At 49.3% G+C, this 26,021-nt stretch overlaps 1 protein-coding gene across 2 annotated transcripts in view; it reads left to right on the top strand.

The window, feature by feature from the left end:
* The window catches only part of GSN (gelsolin), a 39,637-nt gene extending 17,582 nt beyond the window's left edge, over window positions 1-22,055 (top strand). For both annotated transcript variants that reach the window (XM_016213750.2, XM_016213749.2), the window contains 14 exons: window positions 4,129-4,290; window positions 6,091-6,240; window positions 7,375-7,464; window positions 9,957-10,089; window positions 11,241-11,329; window positions 11,514-11,729; window positions 13,725-13,858; window positions 14,773-14,863; window positions 16,715-16,885; window positions 17,515-17,689; window positions 18,658-18,782; window positions 18,983-19,060; window positions 21,019-21,079; window positions 21,680-22,055. In XM_016213750.2, the coding sequence (XP_016069236.1) occupies window positions 4,129-4,290; window positions 6,091-6,240; window positions 7,375-7,464; window positions 9,957-10,089; window positions 11,241-11,329; window positions 11,514-11,729; window positions 13,725-13,858; window positions 14,773-14,863; window positions 16,715-16,885; window positions 17,515-17,689; window positions 18,658-18,782; window positions 18,983-19,060; window positions 21,019-21,079; window positions 21,680-21,849 (1,845 nt within the window). In that variant the 3' untranslated portion in view covers window positions 21,850-22,055. The remainder of the gene's footprint in view (window positions 1-4,128; window positions 4,291-6,090; window positions 6,241-7,374; window positions 7,465-9,956; window positions 10,090-11,240; window positions 11,330-11,513; window positions 11,730-13,724; window positions 13,859-14,772; window positions 14,864-16,714; window positions 16,886-17,514; window positions 17,690-18,657; window positions 18,783-18,982; window positions 19,061-21,018; window positions 21,080-21,679) is intronic.
* The last annotated feature ends 3,966 nt before the right edge of the window (window positions 22,056-26,021 follow it).

Genomic DNA, 26,021 nt, shown 5'->3' with positions numbered 1-26,021 from the left:
TAGTCCTGTTTCTGCACCCCTTAGTTCTTACGCCCTGTCAACAGAGGGTCCCATGCTAGGTATTTGAAAGGGCACTCGAACACATTCCTCTTTCTGTTCATTAGAATCCCCCTTGAGCTTGAACTCTGAAGAGTTGGAGCCAACACAGATCTCTTTCCTCCAGCCCCTACCGTGTGGGGCTGAGCAAAAAAAACCAAGCTAGGAGCCCTGAGAGACTGTGTCCTAATATGCCGTGTGACTTCTGGAAAGCCAGTTGGCCTCCCTGAGCCTCCCTTTCCTCTTCGGTTACATGAGAGCCAGTTATACCTGCCCTTCAGGCCTGACGAGATTTGGTGAAGGTGCCTTGCATGGGGCTTGGCACCTTGGAAGGTCTCAGGAAAAGCTATAGTTTTGCAAAGCTGAGGTTCTCTTGGGTCAGGATAGGGAGGGGATCACAAGCTCTGATAGGCAGATGGGCATTAATGTCAGAGTCCAAATCTCTTATTTTCAGGGATGGAGGGGAAACTGAGGCACAGAATGATTAAGTTACTGGCCCAGGGTCATGCGGCAGGTCAGTCCCAGAGCTGGAACCAAAACCCAGATCTCCTGACTCCCAGCATTCTTTTCACACCAACCTGCCTCTCCAGCCAAGCCTGTGCCACTGATGTGTTGTGTGGCTTTATAGAAGTCATTGTCCCTCTCTGGGCCTCAGGGTCCTCTGTGTCAGAGGGCGATGACCCTGTCTGCTCAGGTGAGGCACAGGAAATTGGATAATGGGAAAGCGCTAGTGGACTGAGATAGGGAAGGGTAGGGTATGCCCTGGGAACAGGGTTTCGGCCCTGGGCTGGGTGCAGCTGGGCTGGATTCTCTGGGGCTCACTAGCGCCCCCTGTCTGCCAGTTCCCCCGTTCCCGTAGCTGCTCCTGCTGAGCTGTCCAGCTCTACCTTCTTCTTCTCCCCCTTCTGGGGCCATCGTACCTTGAAGAAGGAGAGATGAGAAAGTTGGGACTCAGGACACTAACCTGGGAAATTGCCTGGCCTTTTTGCAGCTCCCAGAGCAGGAAGTGGAAAGAACACTTGACCAGTCGCCAGAGAGACAGGTTCCCGTCCCAAGGCCACCCCTCTGAGGCTTTGGGCCAGTTGGGTGCCTCTGCGTGTGTGCTCTCACACATTCCCCACTTGGCACTCATTTGGCAAACATTTATTGATTATGTAACAACAGTCAGTGTCTGCTTATTGATGCTGCTGTGTGGACAAGTAGGGCACCTTGCACAGCTGGTCAGTGTCGGAGCTGGGATTCAAATCTAAGTGTGAAGGGCTAGCGCAGAGCTGGTTCAGAGTGGACATTTCAAGACCCCTTGGTCTGTGATCTTAGCTCAGAAGAGGCCTAGGAATCTGCACATTAGCAAGCCTCCCCCACCCTTTGGGGATTTTTTCAGGACATTCTTGAGCCATACTCTGAGGAATGGGTTCCCAGCCCAGGTCCAAATTTAAGATGTTAGTCCTGAAAGGCCCTGGCTTGTGGTGCAGGTGTGAGGTCCCAGGCCTGTCCTGTTTTCCACCTTCTACAAGTCCTCCTGCTGCCCCCGCACTTGGCAGGCCCAGCCCAAAGTTCTCGGCCTGGAGCCCTCATCAATTATAGATCCCAAGAAGCAGAGCTTGTTATGCAAGACTTGTTCCTGTGAAAGCCTGCACCTCAGAGCCAATTCTGTCCTCGGGTGCGAGAAGGGGCAGGGAGGGGACAGGAGCTACTAGAAGGGGCTGTCACAGGGCATGGCTCATCTTGTTCTGCAACCCCCAAATCCTTTTAAAAGTCACTGCATTTTTCAGAATCTGTTGATCCCTCCTCCTTCCCTTCCTCCTATTTCTTCTCCTCCTTGACTCTCAGACAGGACCCTAGAGACCCCTTGGGGGCTGGGTTATTTGAAACCCTTTGTTCAAACAGAATCTGGGCTGGCTGACCCTAGAAGCCCCTGGCCCCAAGGAGCACAATGGGAAACTCACAGAATCACTTGAACCCTTCCTGCCCTCTTTCCCATTTCTTAGATAAGGGACTCTGCATTTAGAGGGTGGAGGGGACCAGCCCCAATCGCTATGTTTTTCTTTGTTTTATAAATAGTTTAACATTTAAAAAGTGTAAATCTTTATAGTTTCCCCCCTTTCCTTTGACTATACGGGTAATACAAGCATATTGTAAAATGTCAAGTATTATAGAAATACCGGTTTTCAAAAGTAAAAGCCCCCCATGATTCTACTCTTGGAGTTGTACACCAACTGGTGGATAATTTTTTTCTCTCTCTATGTGAACATATAGATATGTATATTCATATAGATATAGAACTATCTATATGTATGATATATGTATGTGTCATTACTTTAATTTGGAAAGTGGCTTTTAAAACAATTTAGCCTATTAAATTCTGTTTAAATAATTTGGTGCCAGTTTCTACCCACCTAATGATTAGACCATACAAAGCAATAATCAATCCTAAAGATTATAGTACAAATAGTAAAAATTTCAAAAAATTCCTGCCCCCTGCATTTGTATATCCACTGTCTTGTAAGAGGTTGCTTTCATTATTTTGTTAACTTATCTCTTCAAGTCTAATTTTCTAGATCGGGAGAATTAATTGATCCCACAATGATTAGAAATCAAGTATTCTTTGATTTTATAAATTTATATACAGAGAATTTATTGGAACCAAGATTTATGACACAAAACAACCTTTTAAAAAAAGTTTCTTTTTTTAAAAGTAACAAATGAAGGCATGCTTGAACAAATAAAATATTTTAGAGATGTATGAAAACGAAGTTAAGGATCTCTCTCTTCCCCCATTTCCTCATTTCTGAGGAGTCCATGGAAACAGTCAAACTTCTCAGATCCACTGTCTCTTTACCTCCAGCTGAATGAAGTCCCAGGTTAGGGCTGCCCACAGATACTCAGGAATTACTGGGCTGGCAGACTTGGGAGTGTCTAGGTCCCTGGAACAGTGAGCTTGGGGGTAAAACCCAGCATTGCCACCAACTAGTTAGGACCCTGGGCACCAGGCTTTACTTCTTTGCACCTCAGTTTCTTTGCCTGTGAAGTGGGGTAATGAGAGTCTCTACCTTGGGGCTGTGAGCACCACATTACATGTCCATAAAGCAGGTGCCCCAGCCCTTGGCAAGGACTTTGTGAGTGGCATCCTTTGCAGTCATTACCAGGTGAGGGAAGGGTGGTTCATCTTTCCCCCCAGCTTCCCTTCCTCACCTGCTCCCCAGGGAAGGGCCCTTGATGTAGGGCAGAAGGAAAGACCCTTTGAACACCTTGGCAGCCCTGCTGAGCCCAAGGGGATGCTCTTGAAAGGCCTTATGCTGGCATCAAAAAAGGACACCAGGGGACACTCCACTTACAACAGGAAAAATAACATTTCTACTTGAAAGACTGCTCTGCACAGTGACTTGTTCCTGCCACTCATCCTGGGTGACCCTAGTGGCCTTTGCTCTAAGAAAGCCTGATGTCGGGGGAAGAACCTATAGATTCAGTCACACCTGGGTTTGAATCCTAGCTTGGGCAAGTCCCTTCACTTCTGGGCTCTACTTTCCTTATCTGTAAGGTGGGGATAATGACACTTGTCTCATAGATGACACATGTGAAATGCCCAGCACAGTGGGCATTATCATTTCACAAACACTTCCATGTTGCTACTGTGTGCAGACATAATATGAACCTGGTTAAAACTTGTTTCCTTTGTCCCCTTTTCTCATGGAGTCCACGTGGGGGTCAGAGTTGGCTTCACTCTGTAAAGTGAGGCAGCAAAGAGGGGCCTGGATGGGGTGGCTGTGTCTCTGGCCTTAGTGGAAGCCCTTCCTCCTCTACCCTCATGCAACACTTTTCTTGAAGAACATCTTGGGGCCTAGGGCTCCTTAGAACATCCTGGTTTTGAGAGAGGAATGCTTGCGGTTTTTTGATCCAGGAAAGCAGCCCCAGAGGTCTTGTTAGTGGAGTATGAAATTCAAAGGGGCGACAGCAAGATGCAGTGGTACGGAATCTGCTGGAAGGCCTCTAGTCCACAGGCCAGAATTTCCTTCAGCTCAACCCTATTATTTCCCCCATATCTGATTTTCTGGACCCTTTCCCCCTTCTGACGCTGTCTCAATGACCCAACAGAAAGGAGGCGTGGCATCAGGATTCAAGCACGTGGTACCCAACGAGGTGGTGGTGCAGAGACTCTTCCAGGTCAAAGGACGGCGTGTGGTCCGTGCCACTGAGGTGCCCGTGTCCTGGGAGAGCTTCAACACTGGCGACTGCTTCATCTTGGACCTGGGCAACGTGAGTCCTGCCCTGCCCTTTCCCAGGGGACAGTGAAGTACTCCTGGCCTGTCCAGGCCTGACTCTGGGGAGGTAGACACACCCATGTTAACACATGCAAAGACACAGACAGGGAAAGCCATGGGCACAGTAGCCCTGTGCACAGCAGCCCCGTGTGCTACCCATGAGTCAGACACACCTGCAAAGACTTAGGTACAGATATGCCCGGCACTCAGACTCCCACAAGTGTAGACTCAAGCCTGTCATGCTCATGAGCACAGACCTCCTGCACAGTGTACTCGGACTTCGATTGCCATATATACTGCTTGACATCTTGTGTTCATATACACATCTCGTGTACCTTTTTACCTATAGTCACTCACTTAAAAATGCCTGGCAGACATGTGCAAAAACGATAGACTCTTGCTCACCAGGCATGGGCATGGCACCATTATGAATGCCTACTCATGTAGACTTGAGTGTGTTGTTCAAGGACCCACATATATATGTGTCATACACGCAGCTGCACATGCACACTTGTATAGTGTGTGGGATGAGCTTACCCAGGCCCACCTTACAGATGTGTGAGGCTTTGTACCCATTTCTCCCAAGCCCACGTGCCCTTGTACCTGCAGATGAATGTGGGCAGACATTGTACCCCAACCTCATATATATACTTGGTGTAATGTCCATGCAAACACAGGCAAAACAGTTTTTTAGTGTAAACTTTTTATTAAAGTATAATAGGCACACAGAAGAGTGTGTGAATCCTGAGTGCACAGCTCTATGGGTTTCACAAAGTGAACACACACCATGTAACCAACACCTGGATCAGGAAACAGAACATCACCGGCCCCCAGAAGGCCCTCCTATCCTCTGCCAGTTCCTTCACCGCCAAGGATAACCACCATCCTGAACTCTCAACAGCACAGAGTAGTTTTGCCTATTTTTGAACTTTATGTACATGAAACCATTCTTTTTAATGTTTGACTTAAAAAAAAATAGAAATCTTTATTGATTTCAGAGAGAGGAAGGGAGAGGGAGAGAGAGATAGAAACATCAGTGATGAGAGTCATTGATTGGCTGCCTCCTGCACACCCCCCACTAGGGATTGAGCCTGCAACCCGGGCATGTGCCCTGACCGGGAATTGAACCGTGATCTTCTGGATCATAAGTCGATGCTCAGCCACTGAGCCATGCCTGGCTGGGCTGTGTTTGACTTCTGCTCAATGATTCCATTTCTGAGATCCACCCATATTGTAGGTTGATCATTTCTGTTGCTCTTTAAGATTCAATTGGCTGGATATGCCACAGTTCGTTTATGCTTTCTGTTGTTGATGGGTACTTGGGGTGGTTTCTGGTTTGGAGCTATTACATGCGGTGCTCCTCTGATGTTCTTGCACAGGTCTTTTGCTGGTCATCTGGATGCACTTCTGTTGGGTATATTCCTAGGAGAGGGATTGCTGGCTCATAGGATATCGATATACTGAGCTTTAGTAGCTATGGCCAGATGGTTTTCCAAATGGATTGTACCAATTTCCACTCCCGGAAGTAGGCAAACATTTTTATACACATGCTCTGTGTAGTTGTATCTGTGAAAAAACACATATCCAGAGCCATGTACTCACATACCTTGGTGCACTTGGATCACACCCATTGTGCTTGGATGTGTGCATGTGCACGCTTCACTGCCCCTCACTTGCTTAAGTAGAAAACAAGGGGGGAGCGTACACACACCCCACCATCTCTTCCTGACCTTGTCACTGGGCAGGGCTTATATGAAGGCTGGGGCACTGCCTTACCTGGGTCCCTGTCTTACAGGATATCTATCAATGGTGCGGCTCCAAAAGCAACCGGTTTGAGAGGCTGAAGGCCATACAGGTGTCCAGCGGCATCCGGGACAACGAGCGGAGTGGCCGGGCCCGACTGCACGTGTCTGAGGAGGGCGCCGAGCCTGAGGCAATGCTCCAGGTACTGATGGCCACATCCTAGGCGTGCAGGGTGGGGGCTGAGCGTGGAGATAGGATGCTCTTTACTTTCTTCCACTTAGTAGGCAATTTTGAGTTGAATTTGCTTTTCTACCAGCTGGAACTCTTTAGGAAGTGGGGAAGAGCAGCTCCCCCGACAACTCCCAGACTCCCCTGAGAGGTGGGCTGGAATCCAGGACCTGGTGTTTGCTGGGGTTGTGAGCCACACCCTCCAGCTGGGAGGGCCAGGTCCTCCAAAGGAGCTGAGGAAGAGGGTCTTAGCCTCTCTTGAGGGCAAGCCTGGTTCTGGAACCAGGTCAGAAAAATACAACTGAGACCCAGTCTCCTCTTTCTCTCTTCTGACCATTCCTGGGAGTTTATGGCCCATTTAGTCAATTGCATGATATGATCATCAGCCACTTTGCCTCGTGAACATGTCAATAGAGGCAGAATGCACTAGGAAAGGGGGGAGAGCATGCTTGTGTGGGGGTGTTGAGTTCCAGTTTTTAGGAAGAGCAAGCAGCAGGTGCTTATGAGGAGGAGCCTGGACACAACCTTGGCTTGGGAGGGATGGTAGCTGGGGCGGCTGAGGTAGAGGTAGCCAGAATGGAGGAGTGAAAATAGGCTCTGCAGGCACAGGTTCACATTCTGCTCAGCCAATTCATGGCTGTGTGCCCAAGCCACTCTGTCTCTCTGGGCCTCCGTTTCCTCTTCTGTGAGGTGAGAGTGATAATCTGTGCCACCTAGCGTGGGTGTGAGCATTAAATGGGATCCCTTAAAGGCATGGCGCAGAAGGTGTGTTCAGTAGCTGTAGTTACTGCTCTTTGAAGGCCTAGGAGGAAATGGGAGAGTAAATATGTAAAGGACCATCCTGGAGGCAGAGGAGCAGGGGTTCTCTGGAACTGTTGGAGACAAGGTGACAGGCAGATGTGGTTGAGCTCTGCACACAAGAGGCATGTGAAGAGATGCAGGCTGCCTCTGGTGGGGTTTTCCCCTAGCTGGAGGGTCGCTGTGAATGCCCATGTGGTCATTGCTTGCCCAGGGAGAGGACTCTTGTCAGGAACCCAAGCCCTTCCCTGGGGGAGGAGGCTGCCGGGAGCTCAGGGCCACCGTTTCTTCCCTCTCTCCATCTCTGTAGGTGCTGGGCTCCAAGCCGACTCTGCCGGAGGGTACTGAGGACACAGCCAAGGAAGACGCAGCCAACCGCAAGCTGGCCAAGCTCTACAAGGTGAGCCAAGGCTGCTCTGTCCCCTGGGGTCAGGACTGGCAGGTGGGGGACTTGGCCCTCCTGAGTTCCACCAAGTGGGACCTTGAGCTACCATGCTTGGGAGGTATGGCAGGGGGCTCAGCTTTTGTATGTCTCCAACGGACACCCATCTACTTCCTTCCCCTCCTGCACCAAGAACAAGAGAAAGCCATTGACTGCAGACACATCTGTGCCATGTTCATCTTGGCAGCACGGATCCTCCCTCTGAGACTCAGTTTCCTAGTCTATAAAGTGGGGAGAAGGGCAGTAAAATCAACTGCAGTGTTTCTGGGAGTCCACAGAGAAAACTGATGGCAAAGTGTTTTAGGAAAGAACTTGGAGACATACTATAGAAATGAGCATGTGCTTGGAGGAGGGGGTTATGGTTAATGACTTTATTTATAATTTCTTCCTTGTGACTTTAAGAACTGAACTGAAGCTGCTCTTGAGCTAAGGAACTCTGGCTTGGTGGCTGAGCTCTGAGAGAAAGCCCCGCATAACTGTGACATTCATGTTGTGCCCCGGGCTTATTTGTGGTGAAATAACAAAATGGGCCACAGATTCTCATTACCTCAAAAGAAAAACCACACAAGAAAAACCATATTAGTGATTTTTGTTTTTATAAAGTAATACATGTTCACTGTGAAAATAAAATAGCAAGCAATACTCAAAAATATAAAAAGATACAACATACAGATGAGGTATTATAGAATTGTACATTTGAAACCTATATAATTTTATTTATTATTATTATTTCTTAATTTATTGATTTGAGAGAGAGAGGAAGGAAGAGAGAGAAACATCGATTTATTGTTCCACTTATTCATTGGTTGATTTTTATATGTGCCCTGACCGGGGATCAAACCCACAACCTTGGTGTACCAGGACGCCACTCTAACCAACTGAGCTACCTGGTCAGGGCAGAGGAACCTATATAATTTTATTAATCAATGTCACCCTAATAAATTCAATAAAAATTTTAAAAATATATAAAGAAAATAGAAGTCAATGCCGTTTTACTGGTTTACGATAACCAGTCCTATTTTAAAAATGTGTTTTAATTACACAAGTAACAATACTCAGTTGGGGAAAAAACAGCCTCTCTTCCAGCCCTCTCCATGAGTTACCATGGTTACATGGTTAGCAATTGGTGAAAGAAAGTCCAGATTACATCTTTCTGTGTCTAATTATATACTTTTCCATCTCTACTTGATACAAATGGATCCAATCTATTCGTGCTTTCCTGTGGCCTTCCTTTCTCCCCTCAACATGATCGTGACTATCTTTCTATACTGGAGGCCCACTTGGCTCTTAGAGCAGCTCTATGGTGGTCTATTTTAGGAGTATAAGCGTTTCAGCATATCCCTAAGGATGAACACTAGCGGATGTTTACACCTTTCCAATCGCAAACAGTCCCTCTGTGCACTTGTGCTAAGTAAGACAGTAGAGCAAGTTCCCAGCGTGGGCACAGGCTGAACAGTGAGTCGGTGATTGAAAATACTGGTTCTGGAGTCCGACTGCCTGGGTTCGAATCCCAGGCCTGGTACTTTGTAGGTATGCAGGTTACTTCACCTCTCTGTGCCTTGGTTTCCATGTGAATAAAATGTAGATAGTAGTAGAAGTATCATAGGGCTGTGGCAAGGGTTAAAGGAGTTCTATTATTATATAAGTTATCAGTTATATAAATTGCTTTGTAGAGTGCTGGCACATACTAAGTACTCAATAAGTATAGAACACTCATTAGTTAAGGTTCTGACACACATTATTGCTAAACTGCACCCTGGAAGGCTCCCAAATGACCTCCCCAGGGGTCTGAAAGTGCTTGTTTATCAGAGCCTTGTCCACAGTGGGTATTGTCAACCTTTCGAATTTTAACTATTATGGTACACTTTTAAAAAATAATTTAATGAACTTTTTATTTTGGAATAGTTACTAGGTTTACAGAAAAATTGCAAAGATAGTACAGAGGGTTCCCATATACACTTCATCCAGCATCTCCTTAACGTTGAACATACTAGGCACATTTGTCAAAACTAAGAAATTAACATTCGTTCAACGCTATTAACTAAACTACAGACTTTATTCAGATTTCCCCAACATTTTATTCTAGATTCCAATCCAAACTACCACATTGCATTTAGATCGGTTTTGCTTTTAATTAATTAATTTAATTAATTTATTACTTATTTATTTCCTGATGAGAAGCCTTCTCAGCCAACTGTACAGTTCCTCTCCTGAGCCTCCCGCATGCCTGCATTTTGTCCCCCTGCCCTTTCCGTGTGCCGTTGCCATGTTACACCTGTGTGTAGGTCACAGATGTGGCGCTGACAGAGCAGCAAAGGAGAAAGAAAACCTGAGCGAGCCTCAGAGCCCGAGGGCGCAAGTCCAGGATGCGGACCAACCCATGTGTTGGCTTTGGGGTGCCCTCTGGGCAGGCTGAGGCTCACATTCTGGGCTCCCTTTTGTTCTCTTAGGTCTCCAATGGTGCAGGCGCCATGTCAGTGTCGCTGGTGGCTGATGAGAACCCCTTCGCCCAGGGGGCCTTAAGGTCAGAGGACTGCTTCGTCCTGGACCATGGCAAAGACGGGAAAATCTTTGTCTGGAAAGGTACTGGGGACTGGGGAAGGGTTCTAATCAGGTCTTGGGTGGGAACTCCTGCAGTCTTGCAGGCGCTCAGCTCCAGAGGGGAAGTAGAATGAGTGTTTCAGGTACCCCGAGGCAGTGGCAGCAGGCTCCTCAGTGGAAATCAGGAGCTGGGCTAAAGCTCTGGCTTTGAAATTGACTTGCTGTGTGATCTTGGATACTTTACTTGCCTCTCTGGGTCTCAGACTTTCTATTTGGACTAAAACCAGTGTTACCCAAATGTGTCATAACACCCATTCTCAGAGAAGTTCATTGGCATCATATAAAAAAATACGTAAAAAAATATATATATGTAGCTTTGTGTTCAAATAAGTTTCTGGTCCACACTGGGTCAAATTATGTTCACAGGCTTGTTTACCGCAGGACTTGTAAGGTGCCTTTAACGTGCTAATGTATTTGGGGCTTTTCATGAAGGTGGTCTGGTTTCTGTTTGAGAAACGCTTGTGCTAGGGGCCCGTGGAACTCTTCGTGGACTGTCTTGGGTGCTGGTTTTGGGAGGCTCCCGGGAAACGCCAGCCCAGATGTTTCTGAGCGGATGCATCAGCATTTTCCTCGGATGCTCTGTGATTAGTCCAGAGGAAGAGGCCCGAAGGGGAGGGAGGCAGTGGGTGCACAGGACATGGCAGAGAGACGGAGAGAGAGTTGAGCACTTGTGCCCATCATCATCATCATCATCATCATCATCATCATCATCATCATCATCATCATCATCTGGGCTCCTCAGCCTTGGCCCTGAGAAGACTGGGGACTGAGGGCTGGCATCTTAACCTCCCGAAGATACCGGTTTCCTTATATGTAAATGGGGATAAGACAATAATGATCTTTATCACAGAGGGTTATTATGTGGATTAAATGAAAATACCTATGTATAGTGCTGAGCACAAAATACATGCACAGTAAATTGTCCAAGACAGCGGCTGTGGTTGCTGTCATCAGCCAGGACTCCCGACTGGTCAGCAGGGGCTCTAGGAATGGTCAGCTCTGGGAGCCTCTCACCTTGGCTGTCCATAGTCTAAGAAGAGTAAGCAGGGAGGTTTGGCTGCTACTTTCTTTGGACCACTGACTGTCAGGGTGCAGCGCTGAGCTCAGGCCCCTGATTTTCCATCCGCTGCTAGGCAAGCAGGCCAACACAGAGGAGAGGAAGGCTGCCCTCAAAACGGCCTCTGACTTCATCTCCAAGATGAACTACCCCAGGCAGACCCAGGTGAGTCTGGAGTCAGGGAGGAGAGTGAGGGGGGTTCAGTTTGGGTGAGAAAGGGCTGGGGTGGGATGGGTGTTCCCCGTCAGTGTGGACTAGGTGTCTGAGGCTCCTGAGGACCCCTGCTGGGTGGTCCCTGTCCTGGGGTGCCCACCCCAGCCACACCCTGCTCTTCCCTGGCCTCTTTCAGGTCTCTGTCCTCCCTGAGGGCGGTGAGACCCCACTGTTCAAGCAGTTCTTCAAGAACTGGCGGGACCCCGACCAGACGGATGGCCTGGGCTTGACCTATCTCTCCAGCCACATCGCCAATGTGGAGAGAGTACCCTTCGATGCCGCCACCCTGCACACTTCCACTGCCATGGCCGCCCAGCACGGCATGGATGATGATGGCACAGGCCAGAAACAGGTAACTGGGGGCCCCTGCCCCGCTCCCTCCTGCGCATGGCTTCCTGCTCCCCCGAGGACTTTCCTCTATGGGGTTTTTACCACAGTCCTGGTGGATGAGATACTTTTGTCTTAATTTTTACAACCAACATACTCTAAGCATCTACTGTGTGCCAAGCCCTGTGCCAAGTGTCTCAGGATCCACCTGCCTTCGAGGAGTGCCTGGTGTGGGAGGGGAAGGGACCGTGGCCACAGCTGATTGCTCAGACCTGCATCATCAGTGAAAGCTGGGAGGCAAGCCCAGGGGTTATGGGAACAGAGGAAGGGCAGTGAGGGTAGGGTGGTCAGGGCAGTCTTCACAGAGATGGGGACACTTGGGTTGGGTCTCAGAGTATGAGCAGGAATTTGCTGCCAGAGAAGAGCAGTGGGCCATATAGCAGGATGCTATCCTGGGAGGGGCCTTGAGTGTCCTGGGAGGGTGTGGACTCATTCTTATAACTTGTGGGTGCTAGTGAGGTTTTTTGGGTTGTGTTTTTTTTTTTTAAATATATCTTTACTGATTTCAGAGAGAGGAAAGTAGAGGGAGAGAGAGAGATAGAAACATCAATGATGAGAGAGTCATTGATCGGCTGCCTTGTGCATGCCCCCAACTGGGGATTGAGCCCGCAACCCAGGCATGTGCCCTGACCGGGAATCGGACCCCAATCTCCTGAATCCTAGGTCGACGCTCAACCGCTGAGCCAAGCCTGGCTGGGCAGGTTTTTTTTCTTTAAAAGCAGAAATGTGACAGGCTCAGTTCTGTGCTTTCAAAACTCTCTGGGAAAATGAATTAGAGGCAGGAAAATGAAGAGAAACGTTCCACAAAGAGATTTTTATAATAGCTTGGGGAAGAGAAGGTAACCTTGAGACCAGGGAGGTCACAGTCAAGATGAAGAAGAGTAGGGTGGGGTTCAGAGATGTTTATGAGGTAGAATCTGCTTCCAGCAAACATGGATTCCATTCCACATGATAGAAATAGCAAAAAGGTTAATTTTTATTTATTCTCGTTTGTGTTATTGGTATTATTACCAATGCAGTGACAATGTTCAGGGTAGGGCAGTGTGGAAAGAGCCCTGGCAGCCTGGCTGTGTGACATTGGGCGAGTTTCGTAACCTGTAAAACAGGGTTAAGTGCTACTCCATCACCTTCAAGAATTTTCAAGGTTCAGAGATTCTGAGCTTCTGTTTCCTGGGACTTAAAGAGCGCAGTGTCTGTGCAGCACCACCAGGTGGCGCTGCAGGGCTTCAGGACTGTCTGGGAAAACCATGTCACCAGAGCTCTGAAAAGAGATCTGCCAACAGGGATCATTTTGAGGTCACCTAGTGATGGCCGTGCCTCTGGAGGTGATCTGTGATGTTCAGACAATTCAATAGCGATACAGATAATGGTAATGTTAGTAATAACAACAATAATAATTCTAATAGTAAGAGTAGCTGCCATACTACAGAGCTATCACCCTGTGTGTCAGGCTCTGTGCTAGACTTCCATGAATAAACTCACTTGATCCTCACAACAACCTTCCCAGGTAGGTACTCTTATTACTCCCATTTTTCAGATGAGGAAACTGAGGTTCATAGAGTTTAAGCAAGTTGTCCCAGGTCACACAACCTCTAAGAGGAGGGAGGCTGATTTGGATCTGGGCCCTATGTTGACTTGTGCCCTCAGCCCTCACTAGGGTTGTGCTCACTAAAAGCACATTCTGTATACCGCCGTGCAGCTACCAGTCCCTGTGCTGATCCCCCCGAGGAGGAAGTACAGGACGGGGCAGGGGTGCAGTTAAAAGGAGTAGGAGCAGGACACCTGGGTTTGGATCCGAGTGGCTCTGTGATTTGGGTACATTATTTCACTTCAGTCTGAGCCCAGGCGGAGTCACCTAGGAAAAGCTTGGCCCATGCTGGAAACACAGTGCGGTTTCCCAGCCGGTATGAACTGGGGGGTGGGGTGCCGCACCATGTTGAGCGCAGCTTTGCTCTGGCAGATCTGGAGAATTGAAGGCTCCAACAAAGTGCCGGTGGACCCTGCCACGTACGGGCAGTTCTATGGTGGTGACAGCTACATCATCCTCTACAACTACCGTCACGGCGGCCGTCAGGGACAGATCATCTATAACTGGTGAGGGTCTGAGGCCACGCGCTGTGGGGTTGGAATGTGGGAGGCACTAAGGGTGGAGGGTGAGCAGGGCTGAAGGATGTGTAAGGGGATGTGGGCCTGAGATGGGACAGCACTCTGCTGGGAAAGGCTCAGATCCAAAGGGCAACACTGCTTGTCTTGCTTCTTGAAAGGACTTTTAAGCTATTCTTATAAAAACATTCCTCAGCCATTAAGAGATGTGGTGAGTAGGGAAGGAGCAGGGAGAAAGAAACCAACGGAAAATCTCTGCCACCATTCCACTCTAAGTACTGTGTACACAGATGTTATCCTCCCATATGTTTTCTAATGAAGAATTATTTTTAATTCTTTAAAAATAAATAACACATTTATGTAACTCGAAAATCAAAACAGAATTTAAAAAAAGTATATGTTTAGAAATCTTATTCCCACTCCTGTTCTCCAACCCCATCCCTCCAAGGGTAACCACTTTTATTAGCTTTTTGTATACCCTTCCAGTAATTCTTTATGCAAATGTAAGCAAATATGACCCTATATTCCTAGTTCTCTCCCTTCCTTACACAAAAGATAGCATACTTTGTATATTGTCCTGCACTTTGCTTTTCTCACTTATTCTTCCTGGAGGTCAATCTGTGTCAGCCAGCTTCCTTGCTCTTTTTCACAGCTGCATAATATTCCGCAGTATGCCTGAACTGTAGTTTGTTTAACAGATTCCGTGTTGATGCATACTTGGATTGATTCCAGTCTTTTGCTATTATGAGCATTGCTGTGGTTGCTCCTCAGAGAATCCCTTGCCCTCTCTGGTGTCAGTTTGATTACCCGTAATCTGGAGATTTGTAGGTTTCTCAGGCCCAGGCCCAAGGAGAGACTCAGGACTCTGTGTGAACCCCAGTACTGAGTGTCACTTCCTTTTCCAGGCAGGGTGCCCAATCCACTCAGGACGAGGTTGCTGCATCTGCCATCCTGACTGCTCAGCTGGATGAGGAGCTGGGAGGTACCCCTGTCCAGGTAAGCCCAGTCCGCTGCCCCTGTGGGTCACATCTGGGCCTTGTCCATCTTTTCACTCATCTGTCTAACTGTTCATCCATCCATCCATCCATCTATCCATCCATCCAATAAACATTTATGAGGGCTCCCATGTGCCTGGCATTTTGTCTGCAGCCATAAACACACAGACCTGCCCCTGCCTTGATGGGGTTTCCAGTCTAAGGGGCAGAAAGATGTTCAGCCGACATGCACACAAATTAGTGCATAATCACACACGAGACCAGATCACACGCTGTGGTGTGTGCAGTGAGTGAAAACACTAAGATGTGCGGGAGAGAAGCAGGAGAGGCAGCCTGGTGGAACAGCTCAGAGCATGGGCATGGAGGCAGCCAGCCCATGCGCTGAATCCAACTCCACTTGTGGGCAACCATGGGCAAGTCACTTAGCCTCTTTATACTTTGTTCTCAAACTGGGGATAATAACAGCACCTATCTGCTGATAGGAGTGCTGTGCGGATAAACAGTATTTGTAAAGCATTTAGAGCCATGCCCGGCCCATAGAGGGCCCTTCATGCGTGCGTGTTGAGTATTAGGATATAGATCCCAGGTAGGATCTAATGGGATTAGAGAAGGACACCCCGTACCCTCACCCTCTTGAGGAAGGGGTTTTTCAGCTGGGGCCTAATGGATAAGAGTTGGCCAGGTAAAACATGAAGGAAAGCACATTCTGGGCAGAGGGAAGAGTAGGTGCAAAGGCCCTGGGGTGGGAGGGGGCATTGGGTATTAGAAAGATAGGAGTCTGGAGAGATGCTCAGAGAACCCAGATGCCATGGGGAGGATGTTGACCTTGATCCTGAGAAAAAGGGGATGTTGTTGAAGGATAAATGTGATTTGAGGTGATTTAGGGGTCTGAAAGGTTGTTCTGGATACAGTGTGGGGCCCTAGAGGGCAGCAGAGCCAGGTTGGGAAGATAAGAGGGAAGGAGACAGAGTTTTCCTTCCTCTATCCTACACTTGGAGTGGGTGGGGCTCTATATCCTGATCAAAGGTTGGTTCCCTGAACTTGGTGACAGTGGTGTCCTCTGGGTGCCGGGCACCCAGTGGGATAATGGCTGTCTTAGCTTATTTGATCCTGACAACAGCCTTGGGGATAGCGTTCTTCGCCCCATTTTACAGAGGAAGGACCTGGGAACTTGAAGCACATGCCTGAATTCTCACCATCAGGGTGACTCTGGGACCCAAGCTCTAACCCAGCTGTGGAGGGTCTTACTGGGGAGTGAACACTACCCCCAACACATACTTGAGATTTCCTCCTAGATTTAGCTCACAGGGTCGCGCCTAGGATCTGAGTAGGCACCTGGGCAGGAGCAGATGTGATATATCTTGGAATAGACCTGCAGCCTGCGTCTGGGGTGCACCCGCTGTGTGGCAGTGGTCTTTCCAGATATGGAAGGTTCTGTTCTCATGGCTCCACTGGCTTTTGTGTCTGGAGCTGACATCATCATCCTGGAAGCATGTCCACGAGCAATCCCTGTGCTTCCATTTAAGGGAATATTTGCAAACATGGGCTCTCTTGCTTCTTGGACAAGATTCAGGGCCAGCAAGGCAGGTCCTCTTGGGATTGGAGAGCGACTGAGCCAGTGCCTGGGGGATCACAGGCCACAGGGCCGTCTCCAATTTTCCTGGAACTCCCCTTTCCCTGCCCAGCCCTGTGTGCTGCGGGGTCAGCTCCACACCACACACACACAAGTGTGATGGCCTCGTTTGGGAGATTGGCCTGGGCCGTGCTGACCATGGAGGGAAGGTGGGCTGGGTACCACACAGAACGACTGGCGCCCCCACTTCCCTGACTTGCTCTCCTGTCTTCCTGCCAGAGCCGTGTGGTCCAAGGCAAGGAGCCCGCCCACCTGATGAGCCTGTTTGGCGGGAAGCCCATGATCATCTATAAGGGTGGCACCTCCCGCGAGGGCGGGCAGACAGCCCCTGCCAGTACCCGCCTCTTCCAGGTCCGGGCAAGCAGCTCTGGAGCCACCCGAGCTGTTGAGGTAACTAACACCTAGGCCCTGGACCCCAGGAGGACATGGCGTCCCAGAAACCTCCAAGGCTTGATGGGCAGATCTCTGGGCACAGGATTGGGTGGGTTGGGTGAGGAGTTAAGAGGCAGCTTTTTGTGCCTTCCTGCCCTGGCAGCAGGAATGTATGTCTTAGACTTACCCGTGTTTCAAGGATGCCCAGGGCCCCTTGTACCTCTTCCATAACAGGGAGCTCATGGCTCGCAGGTAGTTCAGTCTTTATAGCCTGGACACTGTTCCTGATTACATTTCAGTTGGCTACCATCCCTTTCATGGTGGAAGGCACACACCCAAACATAATCCTACAGGACAATCTGAGCAGCCTAAAGGAGAAAGAGACTATCACCTTCTTTATTCTGGGCACTTAACTTCTGTTAATGCAGCCCAGAATTCTAGAATCACCTTGGCTAGCCAGAGGGCATCAGTGACTCATGGAAGTCAACTAAGCCCCACAGTGTCCAAAGTCTGTGCCCTCAGCTGGGATGGGGTGTGCTTGCCCAAGTCCCCACCTAAGCTGGTCCTGTTGCAGTGTCTCCTGGGCTGTGAGAGGGGGCTGAGGGCATGTTGTCTGGTTTCCTGTTAATCGAGTGCTGTTCTCCCAGATAATGCCTAAGGCTGGTGCACTGAACTCCAACGATGCCTTTGTCCTGAAAACCCCCTCGGCTGCTTACCTCTGGGTGGGTACAGGAGCCAGCGAGGCAGAGAAGACTGGGGCCCAGGAGCTGCTCAGGGTGCTGCGGGCCCAACCTGTGCAGGTGGCAGAAGGCAGCGAGCCAGGTAGGAAGGAGCAAGGGGCGGAGGAGCCTGCTGCTCTTCATGGACTGTAGGTATTAGGTTTCCCTACCTTCCTTCTCTTTTGGGGGCTCTATGTCCTTACCCTTCCTTAGTGCCTGTCTCCTAAAGTGTGACAAGTAAAAGTGGGCTGGGTGAAAATGAGGGCTCTGGTGAGTGAGAGAGAGGCCTCTGGGACTTAGAGAAAGGAGAGCTCAGTGTGGGCGGGGGCAGTCAGGGAAGGCTGCTGGAGGAGGTGGCCGTTTGCTAGGAAGCCTTGAAAGACCACAGGTAGGAGTAACAGCCTTGCAAGGGCTGCGGTCTCTCCTAATCTTTAGACTCCGTGTGCAGAAGTGCTACGGGCCTCCTCTGTTTCCAGAATATGGACCAGGATCATCCTTCTATGCCAGCCCTCAGTCTTTCTGCTCTTACTTTTAAGCCCACTTCCTCCTGCCTGGTGCTTAATAGACCCGAGCACTTGAAATGTCACTGGTGGGAATTAGTGAGGATAAGGAACTGAATTTTACACTGTACTTAATTTTAATGAATTTAAAATTTAGTCACCCATGGACAGAGCAGGTAGAGTGGAAAGACTCCGGGGATTGGAGTCGGGAAGATCTGCATCCTGGCTTTACCACTCGAGTACTGGCTGTGTGATGTTGAATGTGTCACTGAATCTCTCTGAGCCCCAGTCGGCTCATCTGTTGAGTGGGGATAACTGTCCCCATTCCTGCAGCGCTGTCGTCAGCCTCAAGCCAGAAGTAGTCCTGGCTGAGTCTACTGCCCAGTCTGTCCTCTCCGGGCTCCCTTCACCTTTGAATCTCTCAGGCCCCGTCCCTCATTGGCTCCCTGGGATTTTAAGATGGAGGTTGGGGACTGAGAGCAGTGGTTGCTCCAGGCAGAGTTTGTCCCTGGGTGTGATAAATGCCAAGGTAGTGGTGTCAGTTGGCGATTTGTGTGGCCTCCTCTCACAGACAGCTTCTGGGAGGCCCTGGGTGGGAAGGCCCCCTACCGCACGTCCCCACGGCTGAAGGACAAGAAGATGGATGCCCACCCTCCTCGCCTCTTCGCCTGCTCCAACAAGATCGGACGTTTTGTGGTGAGCCCCTGCTTTCCCTTGGGGAGGCATGTTCCAGGGAGTGGGGGGAAGATCAGGGGGAAGCGGAGCTGATGGCACAGCACAGAGGAGGGAGCCCCCTGCTGGCCAGAGGCTGTCCTGCAACTCCCTCGTGGGGAGCCTACCCAGGGGGGGAAAGGGCTGGCTGTGTGCTTTCACTAATCTCTTCTGTTCCTTGCCAGATCGAAGAAGTCCCTGGCGAGCTCATGCAGGAAGACCTGGCCACTGATGACGTCATGCTTCTGGACACCTGGGACCAGGTGGGTGAAGGATAGAAGGGGAAGGCTCTCTGGGCCCGGAGGTAGTGGGAAGACCTAGACTTCTAGCTCTCAGGTGGTTGACAGAGGACTTAAAAGAGGCAGTGCCAGGTATTGCTGGAAATGTGCATGAGCTGCTGCGAGCCTCCATTTCCTCACCCGCAGAATGGGAGTGATGGTACCGCCTTGCATACTCCAACAAGGTGGGATGCAGATAAGATCCCCTTGCAAACTGCGAAGCACCATATAAACCCAAATCAGATGACCAGCATTCTCTCTCAGGCCTTCAGGGAGTGTGAACTCTTACTTTAATTTAAATTTGCTGGTAAAGAAAGTTGAACATAACAGTGTATCATATGCGAGCATAAACTGTCCAGGGTCTCCTGGAGGCTTTAGAGGACTCTGGTGTCTGCTTCATCTCAGGGCAGGCCGTCCTGTGGGACTTGGCAGGGAAAATGCCACTCATGCATTCAGCCCATGCAGGGGCGGGCAAAAGTAGGTTTGTTGTAGGCGGTGGGAAGGGCACTGGGTGTCAGTCTGGTGGGGTCAGACCGGACTTGGGTTCAGCAACCTTGGTACTTGGGTTCTGGCTAGGAAAGAGTTCAGATACAAGACCCAAGCCGTAAGAGAACATTTATTTGGTAAATCACAGAGGTAGAAAAAGTATTCCTAGAAGAAATGATTTTAGGAAACAAGTTATAGAAGCAAAGGAAGGGCTCTTGGAGCTTGGAAGTGAGGAAGCTAATGGTAAGGCACAGTAGATAAAGAAGACACTTCTCTGCCCCTACAGGGCTTGCGTTCCCGTGGAGGTGGCAGTCGGTAACCCTTGCTGTCAACTTGGCTTCTCCCAGAGTTGTCAGGGTTATAGGCAGCAGCCACACAGGCGTGACTCCCTGCTACCCTCAGGGCTGCTTCTTGGGATCCCCAGTTAGAAGAGCAGCACGTTTGCAGAGGAGCGAAATGTTTGCAGCTTGAGCAGTCCAACCACCATCACTAATTGCTCCACTGGCTACTTAATCTGTTTGTCTATTTGTTCTCTCAGCCAACTTTTATGAAGTGTCTTCCAAGCAAAATGCTGCCGTGCTGGGAATCCTATGATGAGCAAAACAGACACATACCTGCCATGGAGGGGCCAGTGTAGTAGGGAACACTTGTGAATAAGAGCAGCGAGATGATATTTTATTGTCTAATACTGTTTTATCAATGACAAGTGCTCTTTAAAATATTTTACATACACACACACACACACACACGGATGATACCTAAAAAGCAGCTAAATAGATATTTTGGTAACAAAACTTGTCAGAAGACCCAAAATGCTGGTTGCGGTGGCGAATTGTTCTCATTCCAAGCTTTAGGCCCACGTTGGCTCAGACACACAGACTGGCTCATAGCAGACTCTTTCTCAGTGAATATTTGTTGGATGAATAAAGCTGTGAGCATATGTTTGACCACTCACTTGTTGAACAGATAACTGCCTGTAAAGGGATAATTCATGACTTCTAGGGAGGGATCAAACTCAAGGCACCTGGTTGCCAGTGTGAATGAGTGAAGCAGGTTGGGATGGGGGACATGAAGGAGTGGTGGAGCCTGAGGCTAACGGGAACTTCCCATCTCAAGGGGCAGCCTCTGCTCAGCTTCATCCACGCGAGAGTGAAGGCTCATGTTTGTCAGATACGCCAGGTTTCCTAGAGAAGTTGGAAATCTAGATTTAATGTAATCAGCTGGCAATTAAATTTGTCTAGAAAGACATTGCCGGCCAACATAGAGTGGTGAGTGGGCAAACAAAGCACATTTGTAGATCAGTGATTTGCAACATCTGTTTTAAAGCCTAGTCGTCTGTGGGCTCTGTCAGCTAAGGGTTTGTCCATCCCGCGCCTTGAACCTCCCGGGACTCCTCCTCCAGCAGTGAGCTTGGGCAGCACCCCTCATGCACTTTTTGTTTCACATCTCACCTGCAGGTCTTTGTCTGGGTCGGAAAGGATTCTCAAGAAGAGGAAAAGACGGAAGCCTTGAGCTCTGGTGAGGATCCAAGTCTGTTTCTTATGGTGGGGTGGGAGCAGCTTCCTTAGAGTCTGGGAGCTCGTGACAGTTGGGTGGGGACTTCCCCATCCATGGTCGGTCCCCCGTGAGCCCTGCCCAGGGTGGTGAGAGAGCAGCTCAGTCCCTTCAGAAAGCCTCAGGTCACGCCAGGGAAAGGAAGGAACAGAGCAGCTGCTTCAGGATGAGTTCCCAGAAGGCCCAGGCACTGAACTTGCAGAGTTTAGGTGATGGAAAGCAGATCCCTGGTGGCTGAATGGACTTGATTTGGAAGCTGGGACCCCCGAAGCTCATTGTTTAACATCTCCCGCTAGGGGACAGCAGGAGAAAAATGATCCAGATTTTGCAAGGCAGGAGGTTAAGCTGTAACCCCATCCCCTCCTGGGTTCCTGGGCAGGGTGGAGGAAGAGCCATGTGAGTATCATTGCCTGTTAGGGACAGCGGTGTCCAGTGCAGAGATTGGGCATTAGGGACAGTAGGACCAAAACCTATGTTAGGCAACTCCTGCTCTGAACCGCCTCTCCCGGGAGCGGGAGGCACTAAGGAGTCCTGGGTTTCCTTCTCCTGCATGCGTGTCTGCAGCCAAGCGGTATATCGAGACGGACCCAGCGAATCGTGACAGGCGGACCCCCATCACCATGATCAAGCAAGGCTTTGAGCCTCCCTCTTTCGTGGGCTGGTTCCTCGGCTGGGATGACAACTACTGGTCTGTGGACCCCTTGGACAGGGCCCTTGCGGAGCTGGCTGCCTGAGGAAGGGCAGGGCCCACCCCTGTCACTGGTCAGTGCCTTCTAGAACTGTCCATCCCTCAAAGAGACCTGATAGCAGGGCCACCCTGATGTGTGTGTGTGTATTTTTTACAGTAGCCAAAAACAGCCCTGCAAAAACAGTCCTATCAAACTCATCTCAAGTATCTGTGCTTTGGGGAATTGAATTCAATAAAAGCTTTTTTGAAGTGTGTCAGCCTGCTGTGGCTCAGTACGTCCTGGTCATTACTCCGAGGATGCCCAGGGAGGGGCCTCCAGGTGCCTGGGCACCTGTAGCGGAGCTTCATTCACCCAGCGTGTTCATCCCGGCCCTTCACGAGGCGGGTGCCGAGATGAGATGAAAGGCGCACGGATGGTCCTGGGGAGCTGCCTGTGTGCAGGGACACGGAGGGCACCGGGGAGGCTGGAGAGCCGCAGACGCACATGCGAGTCCGGCCCCCGGGCAGGAGAGGGGGAGAAGCGCGGCCAAGCATCGCACTCGCTGGGCAGGCCCGGAAGGTTCGGCAGAGCTTCTGGGGAATCCTTGAGCTGAAGTAAAAACGAAAATTTTTTTAATGGTATGGCCCCATTTTTGTGTGTGTGTGTGGTAAACTATACATAATATAATATATATCATTGTGACCGCTTGTAAGTGTACAATTCAGTGGCATTAAATATACTTACCATGTTGTGTAGCCGTCCCCAAGCCTTTTTCCCAATCCCCAACATCAAGTCTGTCCGTGAAACAAGAATTCCTGATCGCCCGTTCCCCTAGCCCCTGTTAACCTTCATTCTGCTTTGTGTCTCTATGCCTTTGCCTTTTCTGGGTGCCTTGTATAAGTGGATTCATCTAATGTTTGTCCTCTGTGTCTGGCTTATTTCACTTAGCAGAAGAATGTTTTCAAGATTCATACAGTTTGTAGCATTTGTAAAAATTTATTCCTTTTTGTGACTAGAATTCCGTTTACTGTATATGGGTAGACCCCCCCCTTTCCAAAAGATTACATTAGGCTCTTCGCTTTTACGAAAGATCTACACTAATACGGTAACTGTTTTTATGCAAAAAATCTTCGGATTTCCTTTGGTTAGCAGAAACAGGTACTAATGTATGTCTTTCAAAAAAGCTAAGTGGTGCAACTTGAATTTTTGTAAAGCAGAGGATACTCTGCTTTATGCCCTTTCCGCTTATGAAAGGTTTCTTAGGAAAGCCCTAATTTCAGATAGCGGGGGGAACCTGCATACCACATATTTATTTTCCAGTGACGGACAGTCGGGGCCTTTCCACTTTTGGCTGTTGTGAACAATGCTGCTGTGATGGTGTACAAATATCTTTTTGACTCAAAGTTGTTGTTAAGCCAGAGTCAAATCAGCCAGCAAAGGAGTTGTGTGTCTCCCAGGGGCGGTGTGGCGGGCCTCATCTCCCCAGGACACTCGGTCATTGCAAGGTGTGGCCTCGGAGCACTTTTAGGGATGCAGTTCAAAGCCAGCAGCTAGGGCTCGTTCCCTGTATAGAAAGTTGGCCAGGTCATTCTCATGGCCGCCACGCCCTGTAATACCCGCCTAGGCCTTCCTTGCTCCCTCTGGTTCCCACGAGTCACCCCAAAGCTCTGGACAAATGTCTGCTGCTGCAGCTGCTATCACAGGAGGGGCCCTGGAGGCTCCCAAAGTTTGCAGCCTTTGGGATGTGGGAGAGGGACTTCCTCTCTGCCCCACTTGGTCCCCTGGGCCCTGACCCTCTGCTCATGCTCCGATTGTCACAAAGTCCTTCCTAGACATTTCCATGAACTTGTGCCTCTACACCTTTTCTTCATGGAGGTTCCAAACCCATCCAAGGAACAGCTGGGGGATCAGACCCCCTCCCCTCCCCTCCCCTCCCCTCCCTTCTTATAGTCTCTTCTCACTGCATTTTCCTCATTTTGTTCCATGCCACCCCCAGCCCCAGCCCCATTCCCGTCCAAGTTATGAGGTAACAAAAACCAGTGTGAGGGTTTATGTGGTGGGAAGGGTGTGTGTGTGTTTACACTGTTTTCAAAACTGGCTGATCAGCCAAATTGACCAGGGAGCTTTTTAAAAGTATAGATCCCCCACAAGCCCTACCTGCAGAGGTTCGGATTCATCGCAGAAGTGACAAGGGTAGTGAAGAAGGAATTTTCCGGGTGAAACGTGGGAAAGTCAAGTCATCTCAGGCAGTGTGCAGCAAGTAGAGAGATGAGCTATAAGGGAGGATGTCACCCTCAGGGACAGACAACAGACTGGTGTGTCTGGAGCAGAAGGCAGGGAGTGCTAGACCTCAAAGCGGAGAGTCTGTGAAGGGCCTTGAATTCCATGCTAAGGTTTGGACTTGACCCTGTAACGCCTGCCTGCCTCACTTACCCCAAATGGTTGCTTTCAAGGTCAAAGCAATCCACTTGACAAGTGCCAAGTTCTAGAACAAAAGCTATGTTTGCCACCTGGAGCTTCTAGGGCCTCTGCTAGGGGCAGGTAGGTGGAGGCCTGTCCAGACAAAGCCCTCTCACATGCTAAAAGCCTGCGGGAGGTCAAAACCTGCTTTCTTTATTTGCATTAATTGGCATTCAAGGCGGTGAATTGGCTAATTTCCATTTATTGGTGCCTGTGCCCAGGAGAGAGCTCTGCTATGCCCTGAGAAAAGAAGTTTGCAGAAACAACTGAATTTCTCGGACTTCACAGTTTTCTCTCAGTGGCAAAGTAATGAATCAGGAACGCTATCACTTCAACCACATATTTTCTTTTCCTAACAATTTTTGAGAGACCTTGGACTTCATCATCTACAATGGAGAAGTCACTGTGAAATGCCACGACAGGTGCCATGGGGGCGCCTCTCGGCAAGAGATGGGCCTCGGCTTGGATCCTTGGCCTACCCCGGGCAGTTCAGTTCAACGGGTATTTATTGTGTACGTTGTGCAAAGCAGTGTGCAAGGCACTAGAGATATAATAGAAAATTTTCTAGGATCCTCAGTTTCCCCACCTGCAAAATGGCACTTCTGTATTAAAGTAGCATCTAACTGGCGGGGGTGTAACAGTGGTTCAAAGCTGGGCTTTGGAGTCAGACCTGGGTTCCGATTCTAGCGCCACCACTTATCAGCAGTGTGATCTTACTTCAGCTCTTGGTCGCGTCCTTAGCGGCAAAATGGGGTAAGAACAGTGCCTGCACACTAAGGGTTTTCCTGAGGATTGAGGGAGATTAGGGTTAGTACAATGCCTGGCCCATGTTCAGTGCTCAAAATGGTAACAAAAAACACAACAACACAACACCATTGTTTGTAAGACTAAAGAGCCTAGCTCACAGCAGGCTATATCCTTGGAGGTAAAGATAGGTTGTTTTTGGCTGTAAGCAATGGAAAACCGACTCACACCCAATTAAACCATCAGCATACTCGTGTGCTTTCCTACCTGGTAGTGCTGAGTTTGGGGGGCCTTCCTGGTTGGGGAAAACCAATGAGTCTGTCCAGGGTTCCTGTCGATTCTCCTGGCTCTGCCATTCGGGACCTGGTAGTGGACTGTGTGTAGGCATTCCCATGTATGGCAATGTCCAGAGGAAGAGAAGGATTGTTTCTAGAAGTTTTCCCAGAAGAAAGGAGGAACTGTCCCCCAGTCCACAGAAAATCTCTCCTCTGGTCTCGAGAGCCCATATGGGGTCACATTACCATTCCTGACAGAATCCTGGGCTAGGGGGAGGGACTTATCCAGGGGACAATTAGGTTCATCCTGGGATCTGGGGTTGAAATCCCCTTCCCCTGAAGTGAGAGCTCTAAGGGGGAGGTCCCTAAACAAAGTCATGGTTGCTAGGATGGATGCAGGGGGTAAACAGATGATGAATAGACAGCCATTTTGTTGGAGATTTTTTAGGGGCCAGATGCTGAAAATAATTAATAGCAATGGTTCCTTACAGTCTTTTAGTAATTTTCAGAGGACTTAACTTCCAGCCTATTTTTTTTCCAGAATTATTAATGGTAGATTCCTAGTTCCATTGTGATGACTAGCTTTCTAGAGCTTTCTAAAGCCTCAGATGTATCAGTGGTTTCAACTTTCTTTCTCAACAAACTCTTCTGGTTATAGGGTGGATTGAAAAGGGCTGTATCCTATCAGCAAGTGTGAATCCTTCCAAGGGTAGGGAAACTTTTTTCTGCCCAGGGCCATTTGGATATTTATAACATTTG

Source organism: Miniopterus natalensis, chromosome 12, assembly GCF_054644295.1.
Source record: "Miniopterus natalensis isolate mMinNat1 chromosome 12, mMinNat1.hap1, whole genome shotgun sequence".
In the NCBI taxonomy this organism is placed as follows: domain Eukaryota; kingdom Metazoa; phylum Chordata; class Mammalia; order Chiroptera; family Miniopteridae; genus Miniopterus; species Miniopterus natalensis.
Note: the sequence above shows the minus strand (reverse complement) of the source record. Positions and strands in the feature narration are given on the sequence as shown.